At 40.5% G+C, this 26,550-nt stretch overlaps 1 protein-coding gene across 1 annotated transcript in view; it reads left to right on the top strand.

The window, feature by feature from the left end:
- The window catches only part of YES1 (YES proto-oncogene 1, Src family tyrosine kinase), a 52,057-nt gene extending 33,080 nt beyond the window's left edge, over window positions 1-18,977 (top strand). Inside the window, exons 3-12 of the mRNA XM_035317696.1 lie at window positions 7,405-7,504; window positions 8,535-8,633; window positions 11,462-11,565; window positions 11,750-11,899; window positions 12,116-12,271; window positions 12,541-12,720; window positions 14,571-14,647; window positions 14,975-15,128; window positions 15,694-15,825; window positions 16,683-18,977. Coding sequence (XP_035173587.1) covers window positions 7,405-7,504; window positions 8,535-8,633; window positions 11,462-11,565; window positions 11,750-11,899; window positions 12,116-12,271; window positions 12,541-12,720; window positions 14,571-14,647; window positions 14,975-15,128; window positions 15,694-15,825; window positions 16,683-16,891 — 1,361 coding nt within the window. The 3' untranslated portion in view covers window positions 16,892-18,977. The remainder of the gene's footprint in view (window positions 1-7,404; window positions 7,505-8,534; window positions 8,634-11,461; window positions 11,566-11,749; window positions 11,900-12,115; window positions 12,272-12,540; window positions 12,721-14,570; window positions 14,648-14,974; window positions 15,129-15,693; window positions 15,826-16,682) is intronic.
- The last annotated feature ends 7,573 nt before the right edge of the window (window positions 18,978-26,550 follow it).

Raw genomic sequence — 26,550 nt, 5'->3', positions numbered from 1 at the left:
TCTTTGAGAGAGAGAGAGAGAGCGAAGAAACCTTATGCAGACACTCCACAAAATATAGTATATAATTCCTTATTAGTCTACTTCTGGTTTTCCTACAAAATTCCGTTGTTAGCACAGTTATAGCGGTAAAATGTTTGCTGCAGTAACATCTAAAATGTTTGCTGCAGTAGCATCTAAAAACATCTAAGCACAAAAAAAATGAGATCTATGAAAATCCACTGTGGCCTTGACATTAAGAAATTCAGGAAAACAAATATGAATTGTCAAGTAATGATTACATCATATTCCCTATGTGGGAATTCGTTAAAAAAAAAATGAGCATCTATCCTGACTCCAAGTTTTTGAGCCTGCTCTGAATCCTTTTTGGATGAACATGTGCAAAAATGAAATAATGGCAGCCTTAGCGTGATTACAGAAATCTTCATATCCTCCAAGAAACCCCTGTGTATTACTTCTTGCTAGATCTGGTTCTTTCACGTGGGAATCTCCTGCAGTGCATGCAGGCACTCCTGGGCATTACCAGACATCAGGAATGTAGCCCCCCCGGATACCATAAATCTTTTTCTGCCTAGACCAGCAGGGCTGATCTCCTGCATGCCTCTGTTCCTGTTAGTACTTAAGCATGTTGTATCTTGGATCAGAGTCAATAGAAGGGATTTCTCATGAAAAGATAGGCTTGAATCTCATTAGTGTGCATTCAGTTATTTGCAGGCAAGTTGATTTGGGTGAATGCCGCAATCATTTTATGATCAGGTAAAATGATACTTCGTACTTAATTATTCCATCTTGTTTTGCTAAACCAGTCCATCCTCAAATACACACTCTCTCCTTTTTTCTTTTTTTTCTTTTTAAATAAAAATTGCACCAGCAGTTGTTTGTTAGATCCACTTCTGATTTTTCAAATCAATCAAAACTGGGTATTTTTGTGAATGGATTAAATGACAAACTTCATCTGGCTGTAAGCTTCCAGTCTTTGTCACAAATAAAGCACTAGATCACATTCTGGAGCCCTTTGTTTTGCAAGAGAGGAGAATAGATGGTCTTATCAAACAGGGCATAAGTGTCAGTAGTACTTATCCAGTCCATCGGTGATGTCTGATAAAAGGATGATATGGCTGTCATCATAGCTGGTAGTGAGGCTGAAAAAGAGTTGATCCATCTTTTATTCTTCTAGAGCAGAAAAGAAGAAGAAATGTGAGTTAGTTGCACTGCTCCTGTCCTACACATTCTCAGTCATCGGACACTATGAATTCACAGAATGTTTCTGAAAATCATAGCAGAATAATTGACTGTCATTCTTGCCTTTTATGCAGCTGCATATGCACTAGTGCTCTCTAGTCCTTATGCTGAACAGGAAAGTAAAGTCTTCTCCAAAACCTGTCCTAGATTAGAGAATGAAAAATCAGCACTAATGAGAGGATTCTCTTTAAGGGAAAAGTTTTGATCCCACATAACTTGAACAACTCATAATTCACAAAGAAAACATCTGCAAGAGACTTAAATCATTTGAGCTGTTATCTGTTTAAAATACTCTGTGCTGATGCTGTTTGCCTGAAGCATTTTATTTTTCTTTGCTATGGAGTAAATTACACTCATGAGTGAAAATAAAAAGGTTTTATGATACCTGAAGTGTTGAAAGCAAAACTTTACAAGGATTGTACATTAGCTTTTTCAGTTCTTTTTTACAAATAATTGAGCTCACAAATAATGATAATTTTCTTATTGCATTGTTTACACTTGAATACGTTGTTTCATTACTCTGATACAGGGTTTTGGATGCTGTCTCCCATAACATCTTCATAGGCAAGCAGCTCAGGAAGAGTAGGTTAGATGAGTGGACGGTGAGGTGGATTGTGAACTGGCTGGATGGCAGAGCTCCGAGGGTTGTGCTCAGCGATCTAGTTGGAGGCCTTTCGCTAGCAATGTCCCCCAGGGGTCAGTACTGTGCACAGTCTTCTTCAGTTTATTCATCAGTGGACCTGGATGATGGAATAGAGTGTGCACCTTCAGCAAGTTTGCTGATGTTACAAAATTGGGAGCAGTGGCTGATCCACCATAGTACTGTGTGGCCATTCAGAGAGACCTGGACAGGCTGGAGAGTTGGACGGTGAGGAACCTCATGAATTTCAATAAAGGCAAGTACAGGGCCCTGCACCTAGGGAGGAATAACCCCAAGCACCACTAGAGTCTGGGTGCTGACCTGCTGGAAAGCAGCTCTGCAGAGAGAGACCAGAGGGTCCTGGTGGATAGCAGGTTAACCATGAGCAAGCACTGTGCCCTTGTGGCTAAGCAGGTCAAGGGAGATGATCCTCCCCCTCTACTCAGCCCTGGTGAGGCCACACCTGGAGTGCTCGGTCCGGTTCTGGGCTCCCCAGTACAAGAGGGACATGGAGCTACTGCAGCGAGTCCAGAGGAGTGCAATGAAGATGATTAAGGGACTGGAGCACCTTCCATACAAGGAGAGGCTGACACAGCTGGGCTGGTTTTGCCTGGAGAAAAGAAGAATCGCCTGGAGAGAGGGTTTTATCAATGTGTATAAATATCTGGAGGAGAGGGTGTTAAGAGGATGGGGCCAGACTCTTTGTCAGTGGTCCCCAGCAACAGTACTAGAGGCAATGGGTAAAAATTAAAACCTAGGTAGTTCCATCTGAGTGTGAGAAAACACTTATTTACTTTGAGGGTGACAGAGCACTGGCACAAATTGCCCAGAGAGGCTGTAGAGTCTCCTACTCTGGAGATACTCAAAACCCGACTGGATAGGTTGTCCAAATGCTTCTTGAACTCTGGCAGACTCAGTGCAGTAACCGCTGCCCTGGGGAGCCTTTCCCAGCGGCCGACCTCCCTCAGGGTGCAGAACCTTTCCCTAACCCCCAGCCTGACCCTCCCCTGTCCCAGCTCCATGCCATTCCCTCGGGTCCTGTCGCTGTCCCCAGAGAGCAGAGCTCAGCGCCTGCCCCTCCGCTCCCCTCGTGAGGGAGCTGCAGGCCGCCATGAGGCCTCCCCTCAGCCTGCTCTGCTCGGGGCTGAGCAAACCAAGGGACCTCAGCTGCTCCTCATATGTCTTGCCATCTAGACCCTTCACCATCTTCATAGCCTTCCTTAGAACTACTAGAGAGTGTCCAATGTCCTTATTATACCGTGGTGCCCAAAACAGCACACAGCACTCAAGATGAGGATGTACCAGAACAGAGCAGGACAATCCCTTGATTAGCTAGCAGTGCCATGCATAATGCACCCCAGGACACAGTTGGCCCTTTTGGCTGATAGGGCACACTGTTGACTAATATTGAACTTATTGTCAACCAAATCCCCAGATCCCTTTCAGCAGGGCTGCCCTCCAGCCTCTCATCCACCAGTCTGTACATATACACTGGGTTGCCCCATCTCAGGTGCAGAATCCAGCACTTGCTCTTGTTAAAATTCATGCAGCTGAATACTCAGCTGTCTAGTTTGTCAAGATCTCTCTGCAAGGCCTCTTTACCCTCAAGGAAGCCAACAGCTCCTTCCAGTTTAGTGCCATCTGCAAACTTTGAAAAATAATTGAGAGAGGTCTCATGATGACATCAGCAAGCTTTTTGAGTACCCTGGGATTAATCCCATTGGGCCCCATAAATTTACATGCATCCAGCTGGAGCAGCAAATCCCACACAAGTTTGGGGTCAGCTGGAAGTTTATCATTCCCACAGTCACAGTCAGGGCTCTGGGACCCCTGGAGGCCATCATCGGTGTTGAAGAGAGAGGCCAAAAAGGAGTATGTTTGACATCAAGGTGTTTTAGGATCTCCTGGACCTGTTTGTATCATCTGTATGTTTTTTTCCAGTTAAAGTTTGGCAAGTTGAAGTCACCCATAAGGACATGGGTGGCTGATCTAGAGCTATCTCTTAGTTCCTTAAAGAATAATTCTTTGATGTCATCATCCCAGCTGGGTGGCCTGTATTAGATTCCCACAACAACATCAGCTTTATTTGGTTGTCCCTCAGTCCTTACAGAGGCTCTCAGCCGTGTCATCGCTAAAGGCGAGCTCTGTGTTGTCCAACCACCCCCTCCTCACCTGCCCTGCCTGTCCCTTTTAAGAGCCTATAACCGTCCATTGTAGCACACCAGTCACAGGACTCTTCCTTCCCACAGGTTTTGTTTAAGCCAGTGATGTCATAGCTCTGGGACAGAGCCAAGGCTTCTAGTTCCTCTGGTTTGTTCCTCATGCTGTGTGCATTGGTGTAGAAACATTTCAAATGTGCTTCATTGTAGCCAGCACCTCATGAAGCAGACGGAAGGATCTCATTAGCACGCAGTCCCTCAAATTTTGGCATGCCTTCCTTCCCATAGCTTATCACAGGCAGGCCTGGTTTTATCCCTTTCCTCCTTCAAATCTAGTTTAAAGCGCTATTGAACAGCCCTGCTAACTCCTGCACAAAAATCCTTTTCTTCCTCTGAGAAAAGTGCATCCAGTCAGGCAGCAACAGGCCTGGTGTTCGAGAATCCCATGTTCAAGAAACTCAGACTTCTGGTGACACCAGTCGCAGAGCCATGTATTCATAAATCACACAATGGTTTGCACTGGAAGGGAACTCAAAGATGATCTAATTCCAAGCCCCCTGCCATGGGCAGGGACACCTCCCACCACACCAGGCTGCCCAAAGCCCCATCCAGCCTGGCCTTGAACACCTCCAGGGATGGGGCATCCACAGCTTCTCTGGGCAGCCTGTGCCAGTGCCTCATTGCAATGTCAGTGATCAGCTGGGTCTGCCTGTTCCTTACAATATTGCTCCCTGCTTCTGGGAAGATAGAGGAAAACACTACCTGTGCCCCTGATCATTTAACTAATTGCCCCAAAGCCCTGAAGTCCCTTTTGATTGCCCTTGGACTTCCCTTTCATTGCTGCCAACATGAAAATCCAATAAAGGAACATAATCGGAGGGCTGTACCAGGCTAGTGATTTTTCTAGTAACATCTCCTACTGGGGCCCCAGGGAGGCAGCAGACTTCCCTATGGGTTGGGTACAGCCAGCATATCAGGCCTTCTGTTCCCCTCATATAGGAGTCACCTACGAGAACATTTTTTTTTAGTGCCAAAGTTGGTAAAGGGCGTGGGCTGACTTGTCCAAGGTGACCCCTCTAACCGAAGGCTGGACCTTCACCCGCATCATCATTTGCTTGTCTGTCAAGTTCCAGAGCCTCGTGCCTGTTGTGTAAGGGCACCTGGGAATGTGAGGTACGCAGGGAGGGGATTCACCTCTCACCCTGAGGAGAGGCCTGCTTCCATTCCCTCCTGTCTCTTATTTCCCCTCCTACTGCTTCGTGGCGAGAGGGTAGAGGATCCTTCATTTCTTGTGCTGCGGCTGGCTGATAAATCTGTCTCAGTGGTGGTAGAGTATGATCCCACCAGTTGGTCTTCTCTGACTCCCTGATGCTCCTCAGCCTGCCTACCTCCTCCCGAAGCTCTACCACCAGGCTGAGCAGTTCTTCTACCTGGGCGTACACCCCACAGGCATAGTCACTGCTGCCATTTGACATGGACAAAAAACTTGGATATAACCTACAGCCTGAGACCTGGTATCTCTCTAGTCATTGTATGGTTTATTTTGAAGTTTTGGAGTCTCCACATTGCTTTATAATAGTTACAAGTGTTTGTAATATTGTAACTTGAGGGTAGTGATTTTCTTAATCTGCTGAAGAATTCCCTGGGGATAGTTTACTTCCTTTAATATTCAGTTTCTGATTGTGTGAATATGATATCTGTTGCCACAATTTTCTTGCTCCATGTAGCAGTTTGTGTCATCAAAATAATGCAGTAGCACAGGAATGCAGGCAAAAATTGGTAGAACTGTGTTGATTTTTAACTTACCATAGAATGACTTGGGTTGGAAGGGACCTTAAAGATCATCTAACTCCAGCCCATAATGTTAGGTATGTTAGATACTGTTAACTTCTGGGGGATAGTCTAATTTTCAGTTTGTAAATCATACTTCAAAATAAACCCTCACTTATTTCATAATCTTAGGGAGATTTTTCTATTTTTCCTAGAGGAACTTCAAATTCATTCCCATTTATGGCCTGCTGAGATAGTATCAGCACAGGAAGACTCTAAATCAAACAAAAATATTTGACTGATTTGGAACCTTAATGTTAGAAAGTATCCGTAGTACAATAACACCAGATGTAGACAATACCCATTGCATTACGTATTCTTCCTTTCTGATCACCATCGTTTTAATTGCCGCATCTAAGATTAGACACAACTTGTTTCTGTAGGTGGTCTTCTGTGTATATCCTGGTACATATATATGCGTGTTAGAGATGTAATATTATACTTTCAAAAATTAATTATTTTATTCCTCCGATTATCATTAGGCTTCCTAAATGCCCACTAGACTGTGAAATAGCATTTCGAGAGCTCAGGAAGTGTTTCTGAATTGCCCATCTGCAGTTTTCGATTTTAAATTTCCTCCAGCTATGGTCCTTATTTTTGCTCATAGCTTATACATCTCATCCAGCTTGTTCTCCTTTCCCTCTTTCTCTTCTTTTAGCCCAGTTTTATTAAGTAGTTCTTTCAAGCATAGAAAATGTGTTCCCACTGTAAGTGTAGGAGCCTCCCTGCCATCATTCTCTCACACTTGTGTCATGTTTGTGGGTCACGCTCAGCAATGCGCCGGGTACCAGAAGGGGGACAAGGGAAGCAAATTCCCTAGGGCTGGGGGAGCTCAGCTGCTTGTCCTGTGAAATATCTCAGGCATTGTTCTGTAGAAGAATGCACTGATGGATCATCCTCAGCAAGGGTATGCTTCAGTGGTTGGGATATTTGATGGAATTTTAAAAAATTGTTAGTATTAAAGCGGAGAGATGTCTTTGTCCTCAACAGAATACTCGTATTTCTAGTTGAATTCCTTCCATAGATCGTTGTTCTGTAGTCCCAGAAAGTTGGAAATACCACAGTTATTTACAGCTGAGTTCAACAGGAAACAACTTCTGGAAAAAAAAAATATAATTAATGGCTGCCAGTTGACTGGTTTTGTGTTGTAGGATCATTTATTACCAATTTTCTTAAAAAGAAGCTAACTTAATAAAGAAGCTAACTTTTTTAAAAAAAATAATATTTTTTTTTACTATCAATGTGTTCTTGCAGGTGTCTCTGTTTAAATACTCTAACTGTTAAGGTACTTCTAGTGATGTATCTAACTGCTTTTTTTTGCTGTGGTAATAATATACTTTTTAGGGTTATTTGTTTATAGACTCTCCTTTATCTTAAGAAATGAACCAGTTATTGATCTAGCTGCCAAATCAGATGGAACCCAAAATAATAATTTACTTCCATATTAAAATTGATGAGTTGTTTTCACAGACTAGTCCTTAAGTCAAGTGTTGCATCATTACTTCTATATCTTTTCTTTTTTTCCTTTTTCTTAAGGTGGTGTTACTGTATTTGTGGCCTTATATGATTATGAAGCTAGAACTACAGATGACCTTTCATTTAAGAAAGGTGAACGGTTCCAGATAATAAACAACACGTAAGTATTCTCATTCACAAACCTCACTTGGGCATTGTTCAGAATGAATAGATCCTTAACCTTTCTTCAAAAGCATGTATCATATTTCAGTGCAGAGTAGATGGATTTTTTTTTTTTTTCAATGACAGAGTCAACACGCATGGGATTAAAATAATGATACTGGGAAGGTGATAACTTTCAGGCTGAGGTCATGTTTGGGTGCAGATGTAGAGCTGTAGTGACTGGGGAAGCCCAAAGTCGCCTCCTCCCCTGCTGACAGGGATGCGTCCTCGCATTCCCATCTGCAGCAAGGCACAGCTATCCCCTTCAGAGCAGCAGAGGTGTCACAGGCTCTTCGTGTTGCCAGTTTCCACGTCTAACAAGGAGGTGTAACTGGCAGCACTGCACCACAAATGCAGGAGTGAGCCAGAGGACTTCTGGCCATGGAAGCACATCTCACTGGCCCCCGTAGTAAACCCATACTAGGGTAGCTTAGTAGTAGTTTGATGTTCTGTAGTGTTAGGCCTGATTTCTAGAAGCCCAGTAAAGAAGAAATTATTTTTTTACTTTGGAGACTTCTTTACATGCAGATTTTGGCTGTGGTAATAGTTCTAATATGTAGATGGGGCAGTTTTCATTCATCCAGTTCTCTTAATGTTATTCGCTCACTTTCTGCTTCTCTTGTTGCTGTCAGCATACAGGCAGAATGATGTGGGTGAGGCAGAGTAAGACTAGAGAACAGGGAAGTTTGTTTACACACCTCCATCATAAAATGTTTTACTGCAGGCTTGTATTTTGTATATATAGATAAACTCCTTTTACTTTAAACAAAGAATCATTTAAAGTACAAAATTCCACTAAGAAGCACTCACACTATTCACAGTGAAAAGAAAAATACGTTCAGGTGTAGCACAAATTATTTTAGATTCCTTCTCAATTAAAATAAAATGCTACCTACATTTAACCCGTCTTTCATCTGTGAGAATGCTGTAGCTGTTAGGGAATGATGTATTGTTTATGTGCAAAAGAGATAACTCATCTTGCATTGCAGGGAAGGAGACTGGTGGGAAGCAAGATCCATTGCTACGGGAAAAACAGGCTACATCCCAAGCAATTATGTAGCTCCTGCAGACTCCATTCAAGCAGAAGAGTAAGACACTGTATCCTGTCAATCTGTTCTTATTATCCATTCTGCATTTGTACCCTATGGTGATACTACTCCCTTAAGTCCCTGCATGTAACATTTAAGGGATAGTGGGATAACACTACTAACTAAAGGATAGGAATGCTATGTGGGTAGTGTCAAAGACATAATTATTACTGGTGGTAAAGTGGATACTTGTGCAAATGTTTTATGCCTGCTTGCCATGTGCAGGGCTAAAGGAGAAAGTTTGGGAGAGGGTAATAATGGAGGTGAGAAGTATGGGACATGCACTGTATTTCATGTAGAGTAAAAATACATGCTGTTAGTTAAGAGTTCACACATCCTCAGCTCTAGGTTTTTATCCTTATTTTTGCTTGCTAAACCCTAAGTTTAATATCAGCCATATCCTCAGTAGTACTTGTTCTCACATTATTAAAAAACAGTGGTATGGATAGCTATTGCTAATCTATTAATCTATGGCAACTTTGCCGTGACAAAATTGTTAGGCACACTAAGGACAACTACGAATTGGGAAATTTTCATGACTTTGGGTACCCGTACTTCGTACATTTATTTACAAAGAGCGCTTACAGAATTGTGTGAAGTTATTTTGGTAGTTGTGAGTTGGGGTATACTTCCAGGTGATACTTGTTTCAAGGGATTAGTTGTATTTATTGTACTAGCAATATAAAGCTCCACAGCTCTTGCTGTGGTACACAGGCATGGTTCTGCAAATAAGCAATTCCCCCATACATGATCTGGGCACTTTTGTGTTTCCTACTGCACTTTTGGGAAAACTGCCCAGTTTCCAGGACATTCCCTGAATCTCATCTGAGACTTAAGCATGCTGCTGTTCTCACGTGGCTTTTTGCTATTGAAAAGTGATTGTGCCACAGGCTTCTTTGTTATTTTATGCCTTTGCATTTCAGCTACTTTTAAAATTGAGTTTTTTTGAAAAAAGATATTATTATTAATATTTTTTTAACTATGCAATAAAAGCATGTTGTCATTACAGCTGCAGTAGTGGTAAAATGGGAACAGTAGTCCTTTGCAAATGAAGAATACAGTGCTTCTGCAAAGGAAGTATTGCTCCTAAAGACAGGCAACATGGGGTGGTTGGGATTTGTCATAGTTTTTGTGATGAATGGAGGTGAGAGGGGTAATGAGTGAGGAAGCTGTTTTGAACTGTCACTATTTTAAAGAACTAGTGCTAATTTTATTAAATATTACTACAGCATTTGAAATAGAGCTCTTTTGCTTTAGAGCTCATTTGTTAGCCCTTAGCCTTGATTGTGTTTATAGATTTTGTGTTGTGATTGCAGCTGGAGTTACGACTGCAAAGGCAACATACATCCCCAAATTGCTAGGATTTTCTTTAAAAGGTCTTTTCTAAGCCTGAAGGCATTTATATAACAAACTGCTTGTGATAGGATCCATATTATCTTTGTGGCTTTTGAATGCTGTTATAACATAGATATTGAACACTCATTAAAAAAAAAGTTAAACCTGCTATTATTTCATAGGTACTAACATAAAGTAACACTTCACGATATGGTTTGTAAATTGTCATAGTCTTGGGGTTTAACTTTGCTTCATTAAGGCTAAGAGTTACTTCAAAGTTGTCTCAAGTGTATGTACGCTCATGAGCAATTCTAATTTCGCATGTCTACTTGAACAGTCAAACTATGAACACACTAAGAAGTAAAAATAAGTTTAAAATTGCTAACTGATTGCACAGGCTGTTCTGATCACATGCCAACGATCCCTCCTTACCTACATTTTTTTCCATATTCCAACAACCGTAAAGCCAGATTAGCTTGATGCTACAACCGTCCCAAATTAAAATGTTAGAAATTACAATTTGCATCATTTAGTGACTTTTATGAATTTTATGAAAATTATCATTTTCTTCTAGTAGAATAATTTCCTTTTATGAAATAACTTCGGGCAAGAAAAAAAACAGATGTGTTAAAACATCTAAATACTTTTCATTATTAGAATTCAAAGATGGGAGTGTTGCTCAGAGGGAAATACATGATACCTACCACAAGGGTATTTCTAAGTGAACAGTAGAAAAAAGTGCTCCCCCTACTGAGGTGTGCAGCAAAAGGATGAGAGAGAACAGAAGTTGAACAGAGGAGGTTCCAGCTGGAAGTAACAAAAAGCCTTTTACCCTGAGGACAGGCAGCCAGGTAGGGTCACAGTTGCACATGGAGGCTATGGCCACGTTCATCCTTTAGGGTTTTCAGGACTGAACTGGACACCCCCTCAGCAGCCAGGTCAGATCTCACAGCTGATCCTGATCCTGCTTGCAGCAGGAGGCTGGACCAGAGATGCCCCCAGGGGCTCTTCCAAGCTGAATAAACATGTGATCCCATGATCTTTCTGCACACCCACTTTGCATTAAATGCTTTTTTTTAAAATATATAGCTAAAACTTCCTAGAGAAGGTAGTTTTGGCTTCTGCAGTGTTTTGAGTTTGCCACCAACAATATTTCATTGTCATCTGATTCAGCTTGACCTATGAATTTTACTACAAGGAGGGTGTTTGTTACTTTCAGTGATGAACACTATTGATGTCTATTGTTGAACCATAAGAAAAACATAATATTTGCAGAGGCCTCTTTTGATTTTGTGAACAATAGAAATTAGAGTCATGTAGAAATAGGTCATATTACCTTCCAATTATATGGGCATTTTTACTTTTATTGATTTGTAACTGCTTTGTAATATTAGTAGTCCAGTCAATGCTTGAGATTTATAAATCTTCTATTTATATGACTAGAAAAGCATAGGAGACTTTTATTTATACAAATTTCCTTTAACATTTTCTAGGTGGTATTTTGGTAAAATGGGCAGGAAGGATGCAGAAAGGCTACTTTTAAATCCTGGGAACCAGCGTGGCATTTTCTTAGTAAGAGAGAGTGAAACCACTAAAGGTATGTATATCTCTGTATATCTCTTCTTCCTCTTCTCCCCAGGGTGAGCATGACGACTATTTTTACACTGATTACATGACACGTATGCATGTGCACACACACATGTGTATAATGACAGTAGGGGAGATGCATTGAAAATATTTGTAAATTTTTGGTGAAACAGCAGGTATGACTTATTTCCTAGGTGCTTACTCCCTTTCCATACGTGACTGGGATGAGGTCAGAGGTGATAATGTGAAACACTACAAAATCAGAAAACTTGACAATGGTGGATACTATATCACAACCAGAGCACAATTTGAATCTCTACAGAAGTTGGTGAAGCACTACAGAGGTAAGCCTAAATTCTAGTGTTCCAATACTAGCTTGTGCTTACCATAAGGAAGAAAAACTTCATATGTAGCTTATTTTTAAAATTCACAATTATGAAGTTTCTTTTTGATTTTGACAAACAGTAAATGCAATAGTTCTTTTACCAACATTAGGACGTTACTTCTGCTATAGTGCTACCCCGTTTAACTATTAAGCTTTTTTTTTTTCCATTTTCCAGAACATGCCGATGGGCTGTGCCATAAGCTAACAACTGTGTGTCCCACTGTGAAACCACAAACACAGGGACTAGCAAAAGATGCATGGGAAATCCCTAGAGAATCTTTGAGGCTGGAAGTTAAGTTGGGCCAAGGATGTTTTGGTGAAGTATGGATGGGTAAGAGCTTAAGCTGACATCTTTCAGTTGTCTGCATGAATGTTTTAACAGTATTTTAAGTAAGTCAGTATCAGAATCTGAAAATATAATCTTATAAATAATTGAAGGAAAAATACTGATTATGATCAGTCACGTAAAGTTAAAAATAATATTCAATGTTGTTAGTAATTTAAGATTTCTCTGTTACCTAACAAAACTGAAGCAAAAAGTTCTAGCAGAAAACCTCTTTGGTTTTGTATTGAAGAATAACATTTAATTTGCTTCTCTAGGAACATGGAATGGAACCACAAAAGTAGCAATCAAGACACTAAAACCTGGAACAATGATGCCAGAAGCTTTCCTGCAGGAGGCTCAAATCATGAAGAAATTACGACACGACAAGCTTGTTCCGCTGTATGCCGTTGTTTCTGAGGAACCAATCTACATAGTCACTGAATTCATGACAAAAGGTGTGTGACAGAATAGTCTGAAGATACTGTATCTAAAAGATTATTTAAAATCCCAGGAACAAATTAAATGTTTAATTAATGTTAGGTTTAAACTAGCTGGAGTATACATGATCATTCTGATTAAATTAAAATGAGCAATGCTTGACCTACTTGAAGCAGTTCTGATTTAGATCATGGGTGGAGGCATGAATTTTTTGATGCATCTGTGTCACCCTTGCTAATCTTCCAAGTACATGATTTCATTTCATTTCATATCATTTCATTTTTCCTCGGTTTTTTAGTTCATACTGCCTGGTATATTTAAATTGGGTGGTATAGCTACGAATACCATTACAAGAATATGCCTTCCTTCTGTTTGTGCTCACAGCTACAGAATCAGTTGTTTTGTTTTATTTTGTTTCTTGTTTAGAAGAGTGATGAATTTTAAAATGGTTGGCTATTTTTAGCAGACTCTGGCCTTTATCTCTCCTTGTTTTCAGTCCTTCACCCTTCTTCCCTTGATATATCCCCCTGCTAGTGAAATAGAGATTTAGTCTGAATGTGGAAATAAACTTTAAAAGCATATTAGTAGTATTTAGAAGGAACGGATTCTCGTGTCAATTTTTCTACATTTTGAAAAATGCAAACTTCTGTTCACCTCAGAGAAATTTTGCTATCCTGGTAAGAAATAGAAATAATGCCAAATGCCACAGTAGCTGCTTGTGTTCTGTACTCTTCCACAAATATGGTTTATTGTGTGTGGGTTTTTTTTCCCCATTTAAAAAGATTTTAAAGTGTTTTACAAGTTTGAAAACATGGGAATAGAAAATCTAAGAATTTCCTTCTGCTTTGTTGTTTTTTCTAAATAATAGTAGACAGTCTCTGTCAGATCTTAAATTAGCCATGCAAAATCAGTTTGCATTGTTCAGAAATCGGGTTTTAGCAAGGCAGTCAAGACAAACAATTGCTTTCTAGGGATGTTACCTTGAAAAAGCAGCCTTGAGCCTTTCACACGCTTATTTTCAATGAAAAAATACAGTGACTAAAAACGCATCAGAGAGATCTAAGTCACTGCTACTGCCATGAGTCCACTGCAAGACCTGCCGTTTAGTGACTTTTTCCCCCACCATCGCCGCACTTTTCATTTTGTCTGTCTTAAATTGACTGCAATAAGACAGATTAGGGATTAGTCTTTTTTCATTCTGTTCCTCTACCCTTATGGAAAGCTGTTATGTCAGAAACAGGATTTTAACATACATGTAAAAATTATTGTCTTAAAAAAAAGCGCAGGTCCTTGGAATTAATTTCAAATACTCCTAGCGTTGTAATATTCTGGACACAATTTTGTTATATAAATATGAGAACATAATATATTGTAAAGTATGGAAGATGCTTTTGTTTTCCCATGTAGGGAATTAAAAGCAGCAATTTCAGAATTGCTTCTCTGGTATAGAATTGGAGCTGGCAGAAGATTTAACTAACAGATAGGTTGTTTGTTTTTTTGTCATTGTTGTTTGTTTAATTATAAATTGTGGAAAGTCCAGCTAGGAAAGGCATTGATACCAGGAAGGTCAGGCAAAATAATCATCAGGCATATAATCAACAAATGGCAGTCTGCTTTATCAGTGTCTAGTTATCTGAATTATTAAAATTGATTTAAAAGCGCCTAGATAAAACTTGCAGAGTAGAGTCAACTGTACAGGCATACTCATTGAATATCACTCTGGTAAATTAGGATTTTCAAACTCAGATTTTGGGAGCTGAATGAATCAATCATAACGTCTAGGAAAAAAAAAAATCTTGTTCATGTTATCAGGACAAATTAGTGTATTTTTCTGTTGTTTTTCACCAAACTGTGTCATATTTTACAGGCAGCTTACTAGACTTCCTAAAAGAAGGAGAAGGGAAGTACTTAAAACTTCCACAGCTCGTCGATATGGCTGCTCAGGTACACTTTATAAACCAAGAAAACTGTATTTTTTGCTCAGAAATTTAAAACTATATCAAATATCAAGTAAATATAAATATTAAACACTAGCAATTGTATGCTCTTCTTTCCTACATTTTCTGTTGCAGGTTTTTGTAATTTGTCAGAAAGAAATGGTCTGTTACAAATTAATAGATACGGTAGAGCCAAGCATGCTCAAATCAATGTTGTCACAAGCTGTGCTTTACTTCCTATACTTACACAATGAGAATAGAGCTAAAATAAAAGGATATAACTTAATGCTTGGGATAAATGGAAAGTAATTTTTAATAAAACTTTATTTTTAAGATTGCTGATGGCATGGCTTACATTGAAAGAATGAACTACATCCACAGGGATCTCCGGGCAGCTAACATTCTTGTAGGAGACAATCTTGTGTGTAAAATAGCAGACTTTGGTTTAGCAAGGTTAATAGAGGACAATGAGTACACTGCAAGACAAGGTAAGACTGATTTATTTACTGACTAAATAAATCCAGTTATCTTAAAACTAAGAACTATTACATTTAGCAGAATATCTATGTGTGCTGTCTGCATGAATAAAGATAATGCATATGTGTGCTTTCACAGCTATGTTTGGGTGTCCCTCTTGCTTAAGTGCACTTCTTGTAAACTTTTTGATGTTCAAAATTATTTAGCAAATTGCTTATGTTTTCGAAATACATTTTAAATGATTTTTTCAGGTAAAAACTTGCTATAGTTTGAAGGGAGCTGAGGTTCCAGAGAGGGTATTCCTCACTTTCTGAAGATCACCCCACTTTTAGAAACATCTTTAACTAAGAATCCCAGATGTCTTAACTGCTTCCAGAAATTATAGCCAGTAGTTGCTGTTTTGGTTTGAAACTCCTTTCCAGCTTAAAATACTAAAATGCTAACCCACCTTGAATTTGATCAACAAAGCAAACTAAAAATTTTTGAGTGCGATATTCTTTTTAAAATATTTTGAAGTGTAAGTAAACGATGCATGACCGAGTGTTAATTGAGTATCTGTCTTTCTAATGTCTGCAGGAGCTAAATTCCCAATTAAATGGACCGCTCCAGAAGCAGCGCTGTACGGTCGGTTTACAATTAAGTCAGATGTGTGGTCGTTTGGCATTTTACTGACAGAGCTGGTAACAAAGGGGAGAGTGCCATATCCAGGTAAGAAGAAAATGTGATAGATTTATCTTCTGCTTTTTTCTGTGCTTCTGAAGTTACCTTTTTTACTTTTTACCTTAATTCAGAGCCCACAGTTGACAAGCAGAGACAAAAGCTTAGTAATGCTTCACTGGTTCCTTTGTTCACAAAGCTATTTTTTTATTTACAGATTAACTATTACATGCTTTTTAAAGTGTTTTAAGATTATAGCATTTGCAAATGTGACTGATAGTTCTTTTCAGATTAGTGGGTGTTCTTAGGTTTTCTTGTCTGTCAGTTCCTGAAATTTCTACTTTTGTTGACATTTTCACAGTCTACATTCAGCATCCCTCGAGTGAACCTGCCAGACCTGTTTTTGAAACTAAGCATACGTAACATCTTCTGTCAGATATTTTATCTGTGACTAGAGTTGTAAGATAGTTCTGCTAGGCATATGCATAATAAAAAGGCATAATGCATTTTTTTTTTTTTTGGCCTAATATCAAATTAAGTGGTCCTTTAATAGAACTTCAGGCAGGCAGAAGGTATCTGTGCTAGAGTCTCCTTTTAGAAAAAACAGGCCCAAAACAATGGTAAGTGTTCTGTTGCAAAGCATGCAAGTAACTATACAAATGGAGGAAGGACCAGGTATTGAGGAATTACCAGAATAATGAAATAGTTTTCAGAAAATGTATTTAATCCAAGAATTTAAAAATTCATTCAACATAAAATGCATTCATGAAACATTCTGAAATGGTAGATTCACATGCACGTTGTAAACAACATTGTGGCTGGAGAAACTTGAAAAGCTTTGGCTAACTTGAAGAGCTTTGGTTCTTTGTATAATGTCATTCAAAGGTAAAATGCTTTCTTTTTAATAGGGATGGTGAATCGGGAAGTTCTGGAACAAGTGGAACGTGGATATAGGATGCCTTGCCCACAGGGCTGCCCAGAGTCTCTCCATGAGTTAATGAAACTGTGTTGGAAGAAGGACCCTGATGAGAGACCAACATTTGAATATATACAGTCTTTCTTGGAGGACTACTTTACTGCTACAGAACCACAGTACCAGCCTGGAGACAATTTATAAGCCAACAGTCTACATAACATGCACAAATCTGCCAAATGTAAAAGACTTGCAAAGAATTCCTGACGTCTATAAGGAATCAAAGGAAAGAAAATCTTCGCTACTTTGCATGCTCTTAATGGCAAACTGGAATTTCATAATACAGTTGCACAAAACCACTTTTAAGGTGTTATAATCTAATTTACCAATGACATGTATTTTTTTTTCCTATTTCCCAACTTACTTCAGGGTCCAAAGGAAGCTTACTGAAAATATGGGCTAGTAAAATGAGTGTTGGTGTGAATGACAGCAGAAAAAAACCAATGTTTCAAATCCTTTATTTTTCCAACATTTAATCATTTACTAAGGAGGGAATTGTCTGGAATTAAAGTGATCTTGGGGTAGGACATTTTTAAAGCAGAAGAACTTTGTGGGACCAAGCAATGCTATTCCAGTTCTGTAAAACTTCCTGTGTTCAAAATGACGTGTCCCGTCCCCTGTTCCACCCCTTCAGATGGTACAGCCATATTTGATACATAGTCTTGATCTTTAAGCTTCCTCTTGCATGGACTTAATTAGGGTAGGCAGGTTAAAAGAGAAATTGGAACAGTGAATGACAAACTTGATCTAAACGGTAGACCTCAATAGTGAAATTAGAGAGCATAATGCACTGTGTTAATACTTGTATTGATATAACTGGAAAGTAGCATGAGAGATTTTTCTTTTTTCTTTCTGCGTAGCTAATTAAGAATAATGAAGGTAACTAGAAAATGAGGTAATATTTTATAAAATTATGTTGCTAAAGTATGATGATATTTGAACTTGAAACTATGTGATACAATCATGGGGGGAAATCCTTTTATCTTTTAAGCTCCGATCCTACAGAGAGCTTTTGTATGGGAAGACTACCTGAACAAAGCTCACAATGAAAGCAAGACTGAAGCTGGTAAATGGCCACTTTTTAGTCCTTTTGCAGAGACAGATTTGGTACTGTTGTATGTGGCTTATATGTGTTAGCAAGGGTGGGTGCCACAAATGTTAATTGTCACTAGTTCAGGGATTTGATTGCACTTTTGCTTTTCTTGACTATTAAGACACCCTTACACACAGTTGCTCTTCCCACTTATGCCCTTCCTACAGAATTATTTAACTAAAAATAAAGAAAATGTGAAATTTAAAAACTAAAGGGAGAAAATATATTTAATATTGACCGAATATAGTGACATTGAAATTTGCTGGCTTTCAGCCCAGCTCACACAACATCTAGATTTATTTTCTTTGGCTACTGACATATCAAGCAATAACATCATGTCTTTTACTCAACAATTTGCATGACGTTTTTGAATTTCTGATCAAGCTTATATACTTTAATTTTGAAACACTAAACTCTTACGTATCTATCGGGTTTGAATTTATATTAGCATTGTAAAACTATCCAACAAATGAATTTCAGAAAAGTTGGTAATATAGTTCCGGTACTAAACCTACCATTTTTCATGGGTTTACACTACACTGAATCCAGCTACCAAACAGATCTTTGTAAGTAGAGTGCCATCATTTTCCATTTTCCTTCATCATCACTCATCACCTGTACATCTGTGGTTATCAAATTTTAAAAGGGCTTTATGTAAGAAAAACAAAACAAACAAAAAAAATACAACAAAAATCAAAAAATACAATGGAATTTTAATTTTTCTAAATATTTTAAATGAAATAACACAATCATATGAATTTATGTATTAATACAGCTATAACAAAAAATGCCAAAAATGACACTGGCATTGTTTGGATTTTAATTACAGAATGGAACAGTTCATTGTAATAACACTTGTATAGCAAAGGAATAAAACACTAACTTAATGAACGTGTTCATTGTAAATGGTTGTGTATTATAAGACTTCTCCAAAAGAGTTTGTATGTTTATGAAAATTTATTTGTTTCACCTGAGGATCTTGATGTGGTTCTTACCCTAACAGAGTTTAAAATTCACATTCACACTTTTTATATAAATAGTAATAAGTTTAATTATGTAACTAAGTATTTTTATAAAGTATGGCATTGTTGAACTGTTTTGCAGAATTGGTTCAAAATAAATTTCTCCTTGATTGCATCTGCTTATTTGGGGGGGGTGGGGGAGTGGAGGAAGAGGAATGGGGTAGGAGGAGAACAAAAACCTTCATATTGAGGGAGAAAGGAGGGGAATAAAAGGGAAAACCGGACTTTGAATCTGTAGCTGTCTTGATGACTTTGGGGTGTATTTTTATCCTCTGTAAACTGTTTTAATGTACTTCCATAAAAGACACTGAGTTCATGGTGTGTTAAAAACTGTTGCTGTGAAAAGGGAGACTTTTTCTAGAGCAGTTCAGAAGTCTTTGGGAAGAATTGGCAAGAACTGTCCTGCCCAAACTTAAAATAAATGCCCCGCAATGGACAGACAGACAGACAGGCTTGGGGTTCTGATGAGAGAAATCCCAAAGCAGGCTCTGGGCTGGCAACCACTGCCACGCTGTCGGCCAAGCGCGCGTCCCCTCTCTCCCTTTATCTGCTGTTGGCAGTCACTGCTGATTTCTGCGCAGTTTTTTTCAGGGAACTTTTAAAATCATTTCTTGTGATAGCTGGTGTTTTATCTCAGCTTCGTAGACTGTTGTCTGTCACAAAGACCAGTGCGCTCAAATCACAAATCCTGAAATTTATGTGCGGTGCCACTAGATGAAGCAGCTATTGCTGCCAACATACGGTTTGAGTTTCAATAACAACTCATAACTAGGAGCTGCAAGGTTTACTGTATTTTAAGTATGTTCTGTACTGTAATTAATGTTTTGCTATTTTTAATGGCAACAATCATGTAATTTCTGGTAATCTGTGTGCTCCCCATTGTCCATCTGAACGTCATTGTGTCCAGTCTTCATGGTAGGCCTGCAGATTGTTTCTGTCATTCGTTCTTTCACACTGTAGTATTTTAAGAATATTTTTATACTTTTGAGTAAACTTCCAAACGTAAAAATGTCTATGATCCTACTGTTTAGATAAAATACATCCCTATTTTAGTGCAAAGCACGATGAAAAGAACCTTATGTGTTCTTACCCTTGCAACCACTGAAATGTCATTTCACTGGGCTGAAAACTAGCCTTAGAAAGGTCTTTTACAAATAATAAATAAATAATAAATACATAAATAAATGTTTGTTGAAGGGTAGAGACGGGCCAGAATGCTATCTTACCCTTAGTCATCTAGAATACTGTTTATTCTGAAACATTATCAACACCACTTTGAGAAAACTCAAACATGGGAAATGAATCTAAACATAACTAAACTTAATGAGCCCTCACTCTTGTTATTTATTTTGATCTGTTTAATCCAATAAAATCCTCAGCTTTTATGTTTTCTGTGAAGATGCTGTAGATGTTTATACTTGTACCAACTTTACCCCAGTACACAGGACTGCTGTGGAGCTACACAGTCATCTTGGGTTTAAACTTCAGCACTCTCATAAACTAAGCAGCACGTTGCAAACATCAGGTTCAAATCATCACACAATCAGTCAAGACTTTAGGGCTAATTTTGTGTAACTGATTTGGGCACCAAAGGCAGGTCTGGGTGGACAGCTGCTGAAGTCAAGAACTGATATTCATACGTTCCCTTCCTAGCTCATGTCTTGTGCAGTGGGTACCTGGGCTCTTATTTATGTAAATGCCTAGAAGTGCAGGTGCCTTCGCATCTTGCACCTGTGTCAGCCTGGTCCTAGAGCAGGAATACGGCTGCCGTCAACCTTGCATTGCTGGAGGCTTGCAGGCAGTGCAGGATGAGGGATCCTCTTGATGCACATCTCCAGCCTTTTTAAGCCGGATGGGAAGAGGCGGTAGATGTGAATGGGGTGGTTGCATTTATTTTTGATATAATGGCCTAGAGTGGAAAACTTAGGCTCTGATCTGGAGCCCTGGATTACTGCTGGATCTTACAGAGGTGGCTGTTCAGTGGGGAGTGGAACCCTGTGCAGGACTTCATCTGCAGGCACCAGCTTAAGCGTTTTCTCTAGGACAAGGTTCCTAGTTTCTGCAGCAGTCCCTACTGACACGAGGAGAAGATGAGCTGGAGAAACATTGACAGTTTCTCTGCTCCTGCAATAAAGGGGTGGGAAAGGGAGAGAGCAGAGTGACGAATGGAGGTGAGCAACTGAGGTAAGAAGTTCAGCACTTCTCTGGAGGGCAGGGGGAAGCAGGTTGAGGGCTGTGACACTGCCCGTATCTTGTGCTCTATTCCATGTTGTATTTGGAGAAGGAGGTACAAACAGGCATGCAGGGGAACTGAGGAGCTTCTGTTGTCCCAAGCAATGTTGAAAAAAGGCTAATGCCAAGTGCTGCTTCTGTTCTCTGGTGTGCTTTTGTGTCTGGTCTGCTCACACTGCCTGGTTCCTAGCAGAGTGCCTTGATATTACGGGGTCCCGATATAAAAAGAGAGTATCATTCTCCTGTCATTTGGAAGAAAGAACCTTGATCAGTTCTTAGGCAAAAATGATAGAGAGATACCAGTCTCTGGATCCCAGACTGACCATGCCTGCCTCTGGAGCTCGGCCTCAGAGTGATGGCATTTCAGATACTCTGGCAGAGTTTAGCATTTGTTTCCTTGTGGGGGTATGTTGATGTAGGATTTCAGATTAGGTTTCCTTCCCCTCTGTGTAGGTATAGAGTGCTTCAGAATCTACTAGAGTTCAGGCATTCATCACAGGATCCATGATCTTTATGGGACCCACTGAGCTCAGTTCTCTTGTCAGTTCTGCATACAAACATTTGCTTATTGGGCATAGCAGACTGGTTATTTTAAACATTTGCTTTTAATTTAAGTTATATTTATTGGTAAAGTGTACAACCCACTATTATTGGGGGCATCAAGTTATTCAAAGCACTGTGTGTTTTTATAGAACACGGTCCATCTCCCCCAAGCATTTCATTTATTTTGAGTAGAAACACGCACTGGCCCTTGTGCTGCTTTTGATTTGTTCTTCCTAAAGGAGAGGAGACAGTTACCTAGTTAAACTCAGCAGGGCCTGAAGAACAGCCTGCAAATTTAAAAGGGAAACCTGAGTACAAGCATTCATGATGAATCAGTCGTGCACCAACGCTGGAGCTAACTGCTATGAAAGCATTCCTTTTTTTATCAGAAAGCTACTCTCAGTGGGAGACCACCCCTCTCCTTTGTGCCCCACTGCGAGGTCACTCAGTCTCTCCCTGAGGCTACTGATAAGTGCATACTGGCAGATGGATCCCTGAAAATCCATCCCGTCTTTGCTAACAACTCCCTTTTTTTCCTGGGCCTCAACAGGTGCCACGTGCTGCATTCACTGCTTGTTCAGTACCCCCACGCTCATTCTCATTTAGGGCAGTCTTCCAGGGGGTTGGTGGCTGATGGTGCTCCTCTGTTTCCGTGTTTGGAAGCACTGAGGAATGACTGTCTCTTTCAAACTGGCTTATGACTAGCATAAACGCATATTCTTTCCTTTGAGCTAAAGGACTGCAAGTACAATAGAAATGCTTTCAGTATTTACATTTTAATTCAGTGCTATTTGTTAAGGTCATCCCATCCAAATCTGCGCATTTCATCTTCTTGCCACCTTTATCAAAGGACAGCCATTTTCAAGGAAAGATAATATTTTCATACAAAACCAAAGTTCAGCTTCACAGGGTTTAAGATCATAATAATTAGACTACTGTCAGGCTAAATATAACCCCTGGTGACACTGTCGTAAGAATGGCCCCAGCCTTTTCAAAATGTGCAATATTTTGTGAGCATGTCTACATATACTTTGCGATCGATTTGCCCCAAGTTCAACTGTCCATTGAGGTAGGTGAGAAGGAATGACAGTCTCTGCGGCTCCGGGATGGCCGATGACTTTCAGGCGGTTAGCGAGATACAAATCCACTTGGACAGGCCAGCCTGCTTTGTACAGGTGCTCTTGGATTAGCAACAAGCTGACACAACCCTCACCTGTTTTTCGTCCCAAAATTGACACTGTTCTCTGCCAGGCAATAGTGGAAACCTACTGATAGGCAGTGTCTCTCTTTTGGGGTTTCCAAGGCATCTGCCGTCTTACCCAACAGACTTTACAACATTTATATACCCAGCATAGCATTTCTCACTCTCCAACACTTCAGAAATGAAATCTGTTTCATTATCTCCAAATGGGAAATCAAGGGAGGGTATCTTGACTAATCCAGGATCAAGTGGAAGACAATCTCTTGCAGATGGGTGGATTTTAGTTCCTCCTATCAAACAAGACTCCTGGTCTCAAAGATGTGATTTCCTAAGAAAAGCCTGCAGTAATTTCCCATTATGCCCCACAGCAGACACCTGACCCACTCCAAAAAAATGGAAAAACCTGGATTAAACCCTGCCAGCTACTGTCACACTCGGCCTAGGCCCAGCTGAGGTGCAGCCCACATGGGGTGGGCACTGCCCATCCTGCTGCCACCACATCCATGCTGTGGCCACCTTGGGCCTGGCAACCCTTGCCTCAGGACAGGGGTCTGTAAGGGACCTCGGGGCATGCTGCAGCCCTGACAGCGAGGATAGAAATCCAAGCAAAAAATACATGAGTGAGCTTTTAAAAAAAAATGATCCAATTGAGCTGAATGGGGTTTCTAAACAGTGTTTTTATTTGTGTAAGCATTGCCCTTGTTTATACAGAACTCTTCCTCTGTGTGGTCGCTCATTCTCTGTCCTGTCCACCAGCTGCACTCTCAAAGCAGAAATCTGTGCTTCTCGCCTCCTGGGAGGCGAGAACTAAGGGTTTCCTCTCTCCATGCATGCAAAAGGGTATGTTGTCATGAAGAGGCAGGGCTGAGTTGCATGGGATTTTGTTTGTTTGTTTGTGTGTTTCATACAATATTGGTTTGTGGCAGTACTTTATAAGGCCTTTCTGTTATCCTTTTCAGCCAGTGGGTGCCCTAGGCAGCAGTTCAAGCAATTCCTTTGCCACTCAATTTGGTGTTTCACTGACAGTGCTGCATGCATCAAAAACCTCCAAGCAACCAGCTGAACACCCACAGATCTGTGGCCTCATGATATCATGGTTTTTCCTCTCTCAGCCTACCTTTGCAATTGTTTCTTATATATAAAATTCAACACACACACTCACACATATATATATATTAATTCAACTAGCAATCTGGCAACTACCCACTCAGCTATTTTAAGCTTCTTTAAGGATTCATTATTATTTTTAGTCAGCCTAAGATTTGAGCCTGCATGCCTCCTTGCCTGTTACCTGCTGCTCCAGCCCCAGGAATGCAAGATGCTGAACACCCTTCCATCTTCACAAGTGAAATGAGCCTGGTACGACCTGCCTGCACACCTACATGACCTTAGTCACCCTAGGACATGGTTCATTGCATCCAAGGCAAGTGGGATGGGACGTACTCCCCACAGATCAGGTGGGAACAGTGGAGAAACTGAGGCACAGGCAAGTGTCTTGCCGAGAATCACACAAAGAGGCTCCTACAAAACTAGTTTTTTGGATCTCAAACAAATACTCTGAACAGGAGAGACCTTACAGAACTGGACTCATGGTCTTGTATTCCTTGAGACTCTCGTTATTCCTTGCTGCTGCAGAAAACAATGGTTTGTACGCAGTCTCGTACTGTGCCTGTCCTCCCTCTGACCCTCTGCAGCTTGCTAGGCATGATTTGCATGCATTTTACCCTAAAAAAAAAAAACCTTGCTGGGAATATATGTTGAGTGAGTAGTGGTATGTAGGACTGGAAACAAACATAATTCTGCCTCAGCCCTGAATCCTGGGGACTCGAAAAGGCTGGACCGCAACCACCGCCATGTCATTCCCAGCAGCTGGGTGCCTTGTTAGGAGACGGGTGCTAGGACGTGACTGCAGGTACCAAAACAGCTCTGGGAGATGTGCTCCACTCCCAGTTATAGAAGTGCTGCTTTCTCCAAAGAAGATGAGATCCAATGGCCTCTGTCTCCTCCACAGAGTCCTGGGCTGTCGGATTGGAGCTTACACCGGTGGCGGTTTTGTTCCCCTGTGTGGCAGAAGGGATAAAAGAGCAACTCTTCCTCTTGAAAAGCCTTATTATATGCTTTGAGGAAGGGATCAGTATCCAGAAACAGACAAGTGTGAGATGAAACACGGCCATGGAACGAGACAGAGAGTGGCCACCTAGACCTGGGTGCCAAGTGAGGAGTTTGACACCGATCCATCACGCTCACAGGCTGTTGGGAAAGGGATACTTCTCTCAGCATCACCTGCAGAAAGGGAACACAGCCGTTCTGCTACAGGTATTATGCTGTAGTGAGTCAGGAAATCCTACTGTGCTTTGCAGTTGCTTGTGCTACCAGTGCTCAAAAGAGCCATGGAAGAAATTGCCAACAGCTCTGTTGGCTTCCACAGAGACCTCACCAGTAACAGGCAGCTCTGCTGGTGAGATGTGCTGGGGGTGGTGTCATGAAATGGAAGGTAATAAATGTGCAGGCTGTGTATTTTCACAAAATATTGCAGTTTTTATTCTTGGAAACTCTGAACATATAAGGTGCTAAGGGCAGGAAGTATGAAAATGACCACTGAGAGCACTCCGGATGGGTGGTTGATACAGACTGTGCGTTCCAGCATCTATGTCTTCTGTAATGTCTGTGTTATCAACGTTGATGTGCCTTAATCTTTGGGGAAACAAATGCGATTTAACAGAAACAGAGGTACTGGTGAGTATCAAAGCACGGCGGATGCCACTGGTGCATGCACATCTGTGTGCTCAGCAAATTGGAGCAGAGAAAGGCGCTGTGCACTTGGCCACCACTGCTGTCCTGAACGCTCTGTGGGATCTGTAGGCCTAGCAAGAGGGAAAGATAATGCTCATGGGGTCTGATTGTAAGTCCTCTCATTAATCCAGAGAGATTCCCCACTCCTGGTTGTCCTCGTTTGCACATCTGGCCTTGATTTTGCAGTAATTTCTACATATGTTTGGCTTTAAAATATCAGATAAAGTACAGGCATCACAGTTCTTGGAGTCTCAGCACAGGACTAAGTTTTTGCAGTGTGGAAGGTTGCAACAACGGTGCATTGCTTAGCAGTGGAATTGATCAGAACACTTCAGAGTGGTTTTGTTGGAGCTTTGGCTGAAAGAAAATATTTTTGCCTAGCTCTGCTTATCAGATGTTTCTTTGTATTCCCCTCTCTTGATTTTTTCATTCACACTTGGAGATTTTTATCTGAGATTTCAAACTTTTAGTCACTTCTTTATTGACTATGCTCTTGATCCAGGAGTCAAATTTCATATACTTACCACGTTACTGAATATTAAAAATAGCTTATTTGGGCAGAAATTGGCTCCTGTACCATGTGGCTCTGCCCTGAGCATGCAGCTTGCAGGGCAGCAGTCATCCCATGGGCTCAGGGCTACCAGCATCCACTCCTGTCCTCGCTTCAGCTCAGTTGAATGGAGCCCTCAAGTATCATTCCTCAGGAAATCAGTCAGCAGCCTTCAGCTCGCCAAAGTCCAGGTGTGTAACACAGTCCTGAAAAAAAGGTTCATTAAAAATTCACAAAGAGGCATCTTAAATGTAAAAAGGCTCATTTATATGGCGATGCCTTCCAGCAAGGGAGGGGAGCATGGAGAAGGTCAGCATTTCAGGTCGCTGATGAGGCTCACTTATTTTGTTTCTTTTTTAATAACCACCA

This window comes from Oxyura jamaicensis, chromosome 2 (assembly GCF_011077185.1).
Source record: "Oxyura jamaicensis isolate SHBP4307 breed ruddy duck chromosome 2, BPBGC_Ojam_1.0, whole genome shotgun sequence".
NCBI lineage: Eukaryota > Metazoa > Chordata > Aves > Anseriformes > Anatidae > Oxyura > Oxyura jamaicensis.
This window is presented reverse-complemented; position numbering and strand designations above follow the sequence as displayed.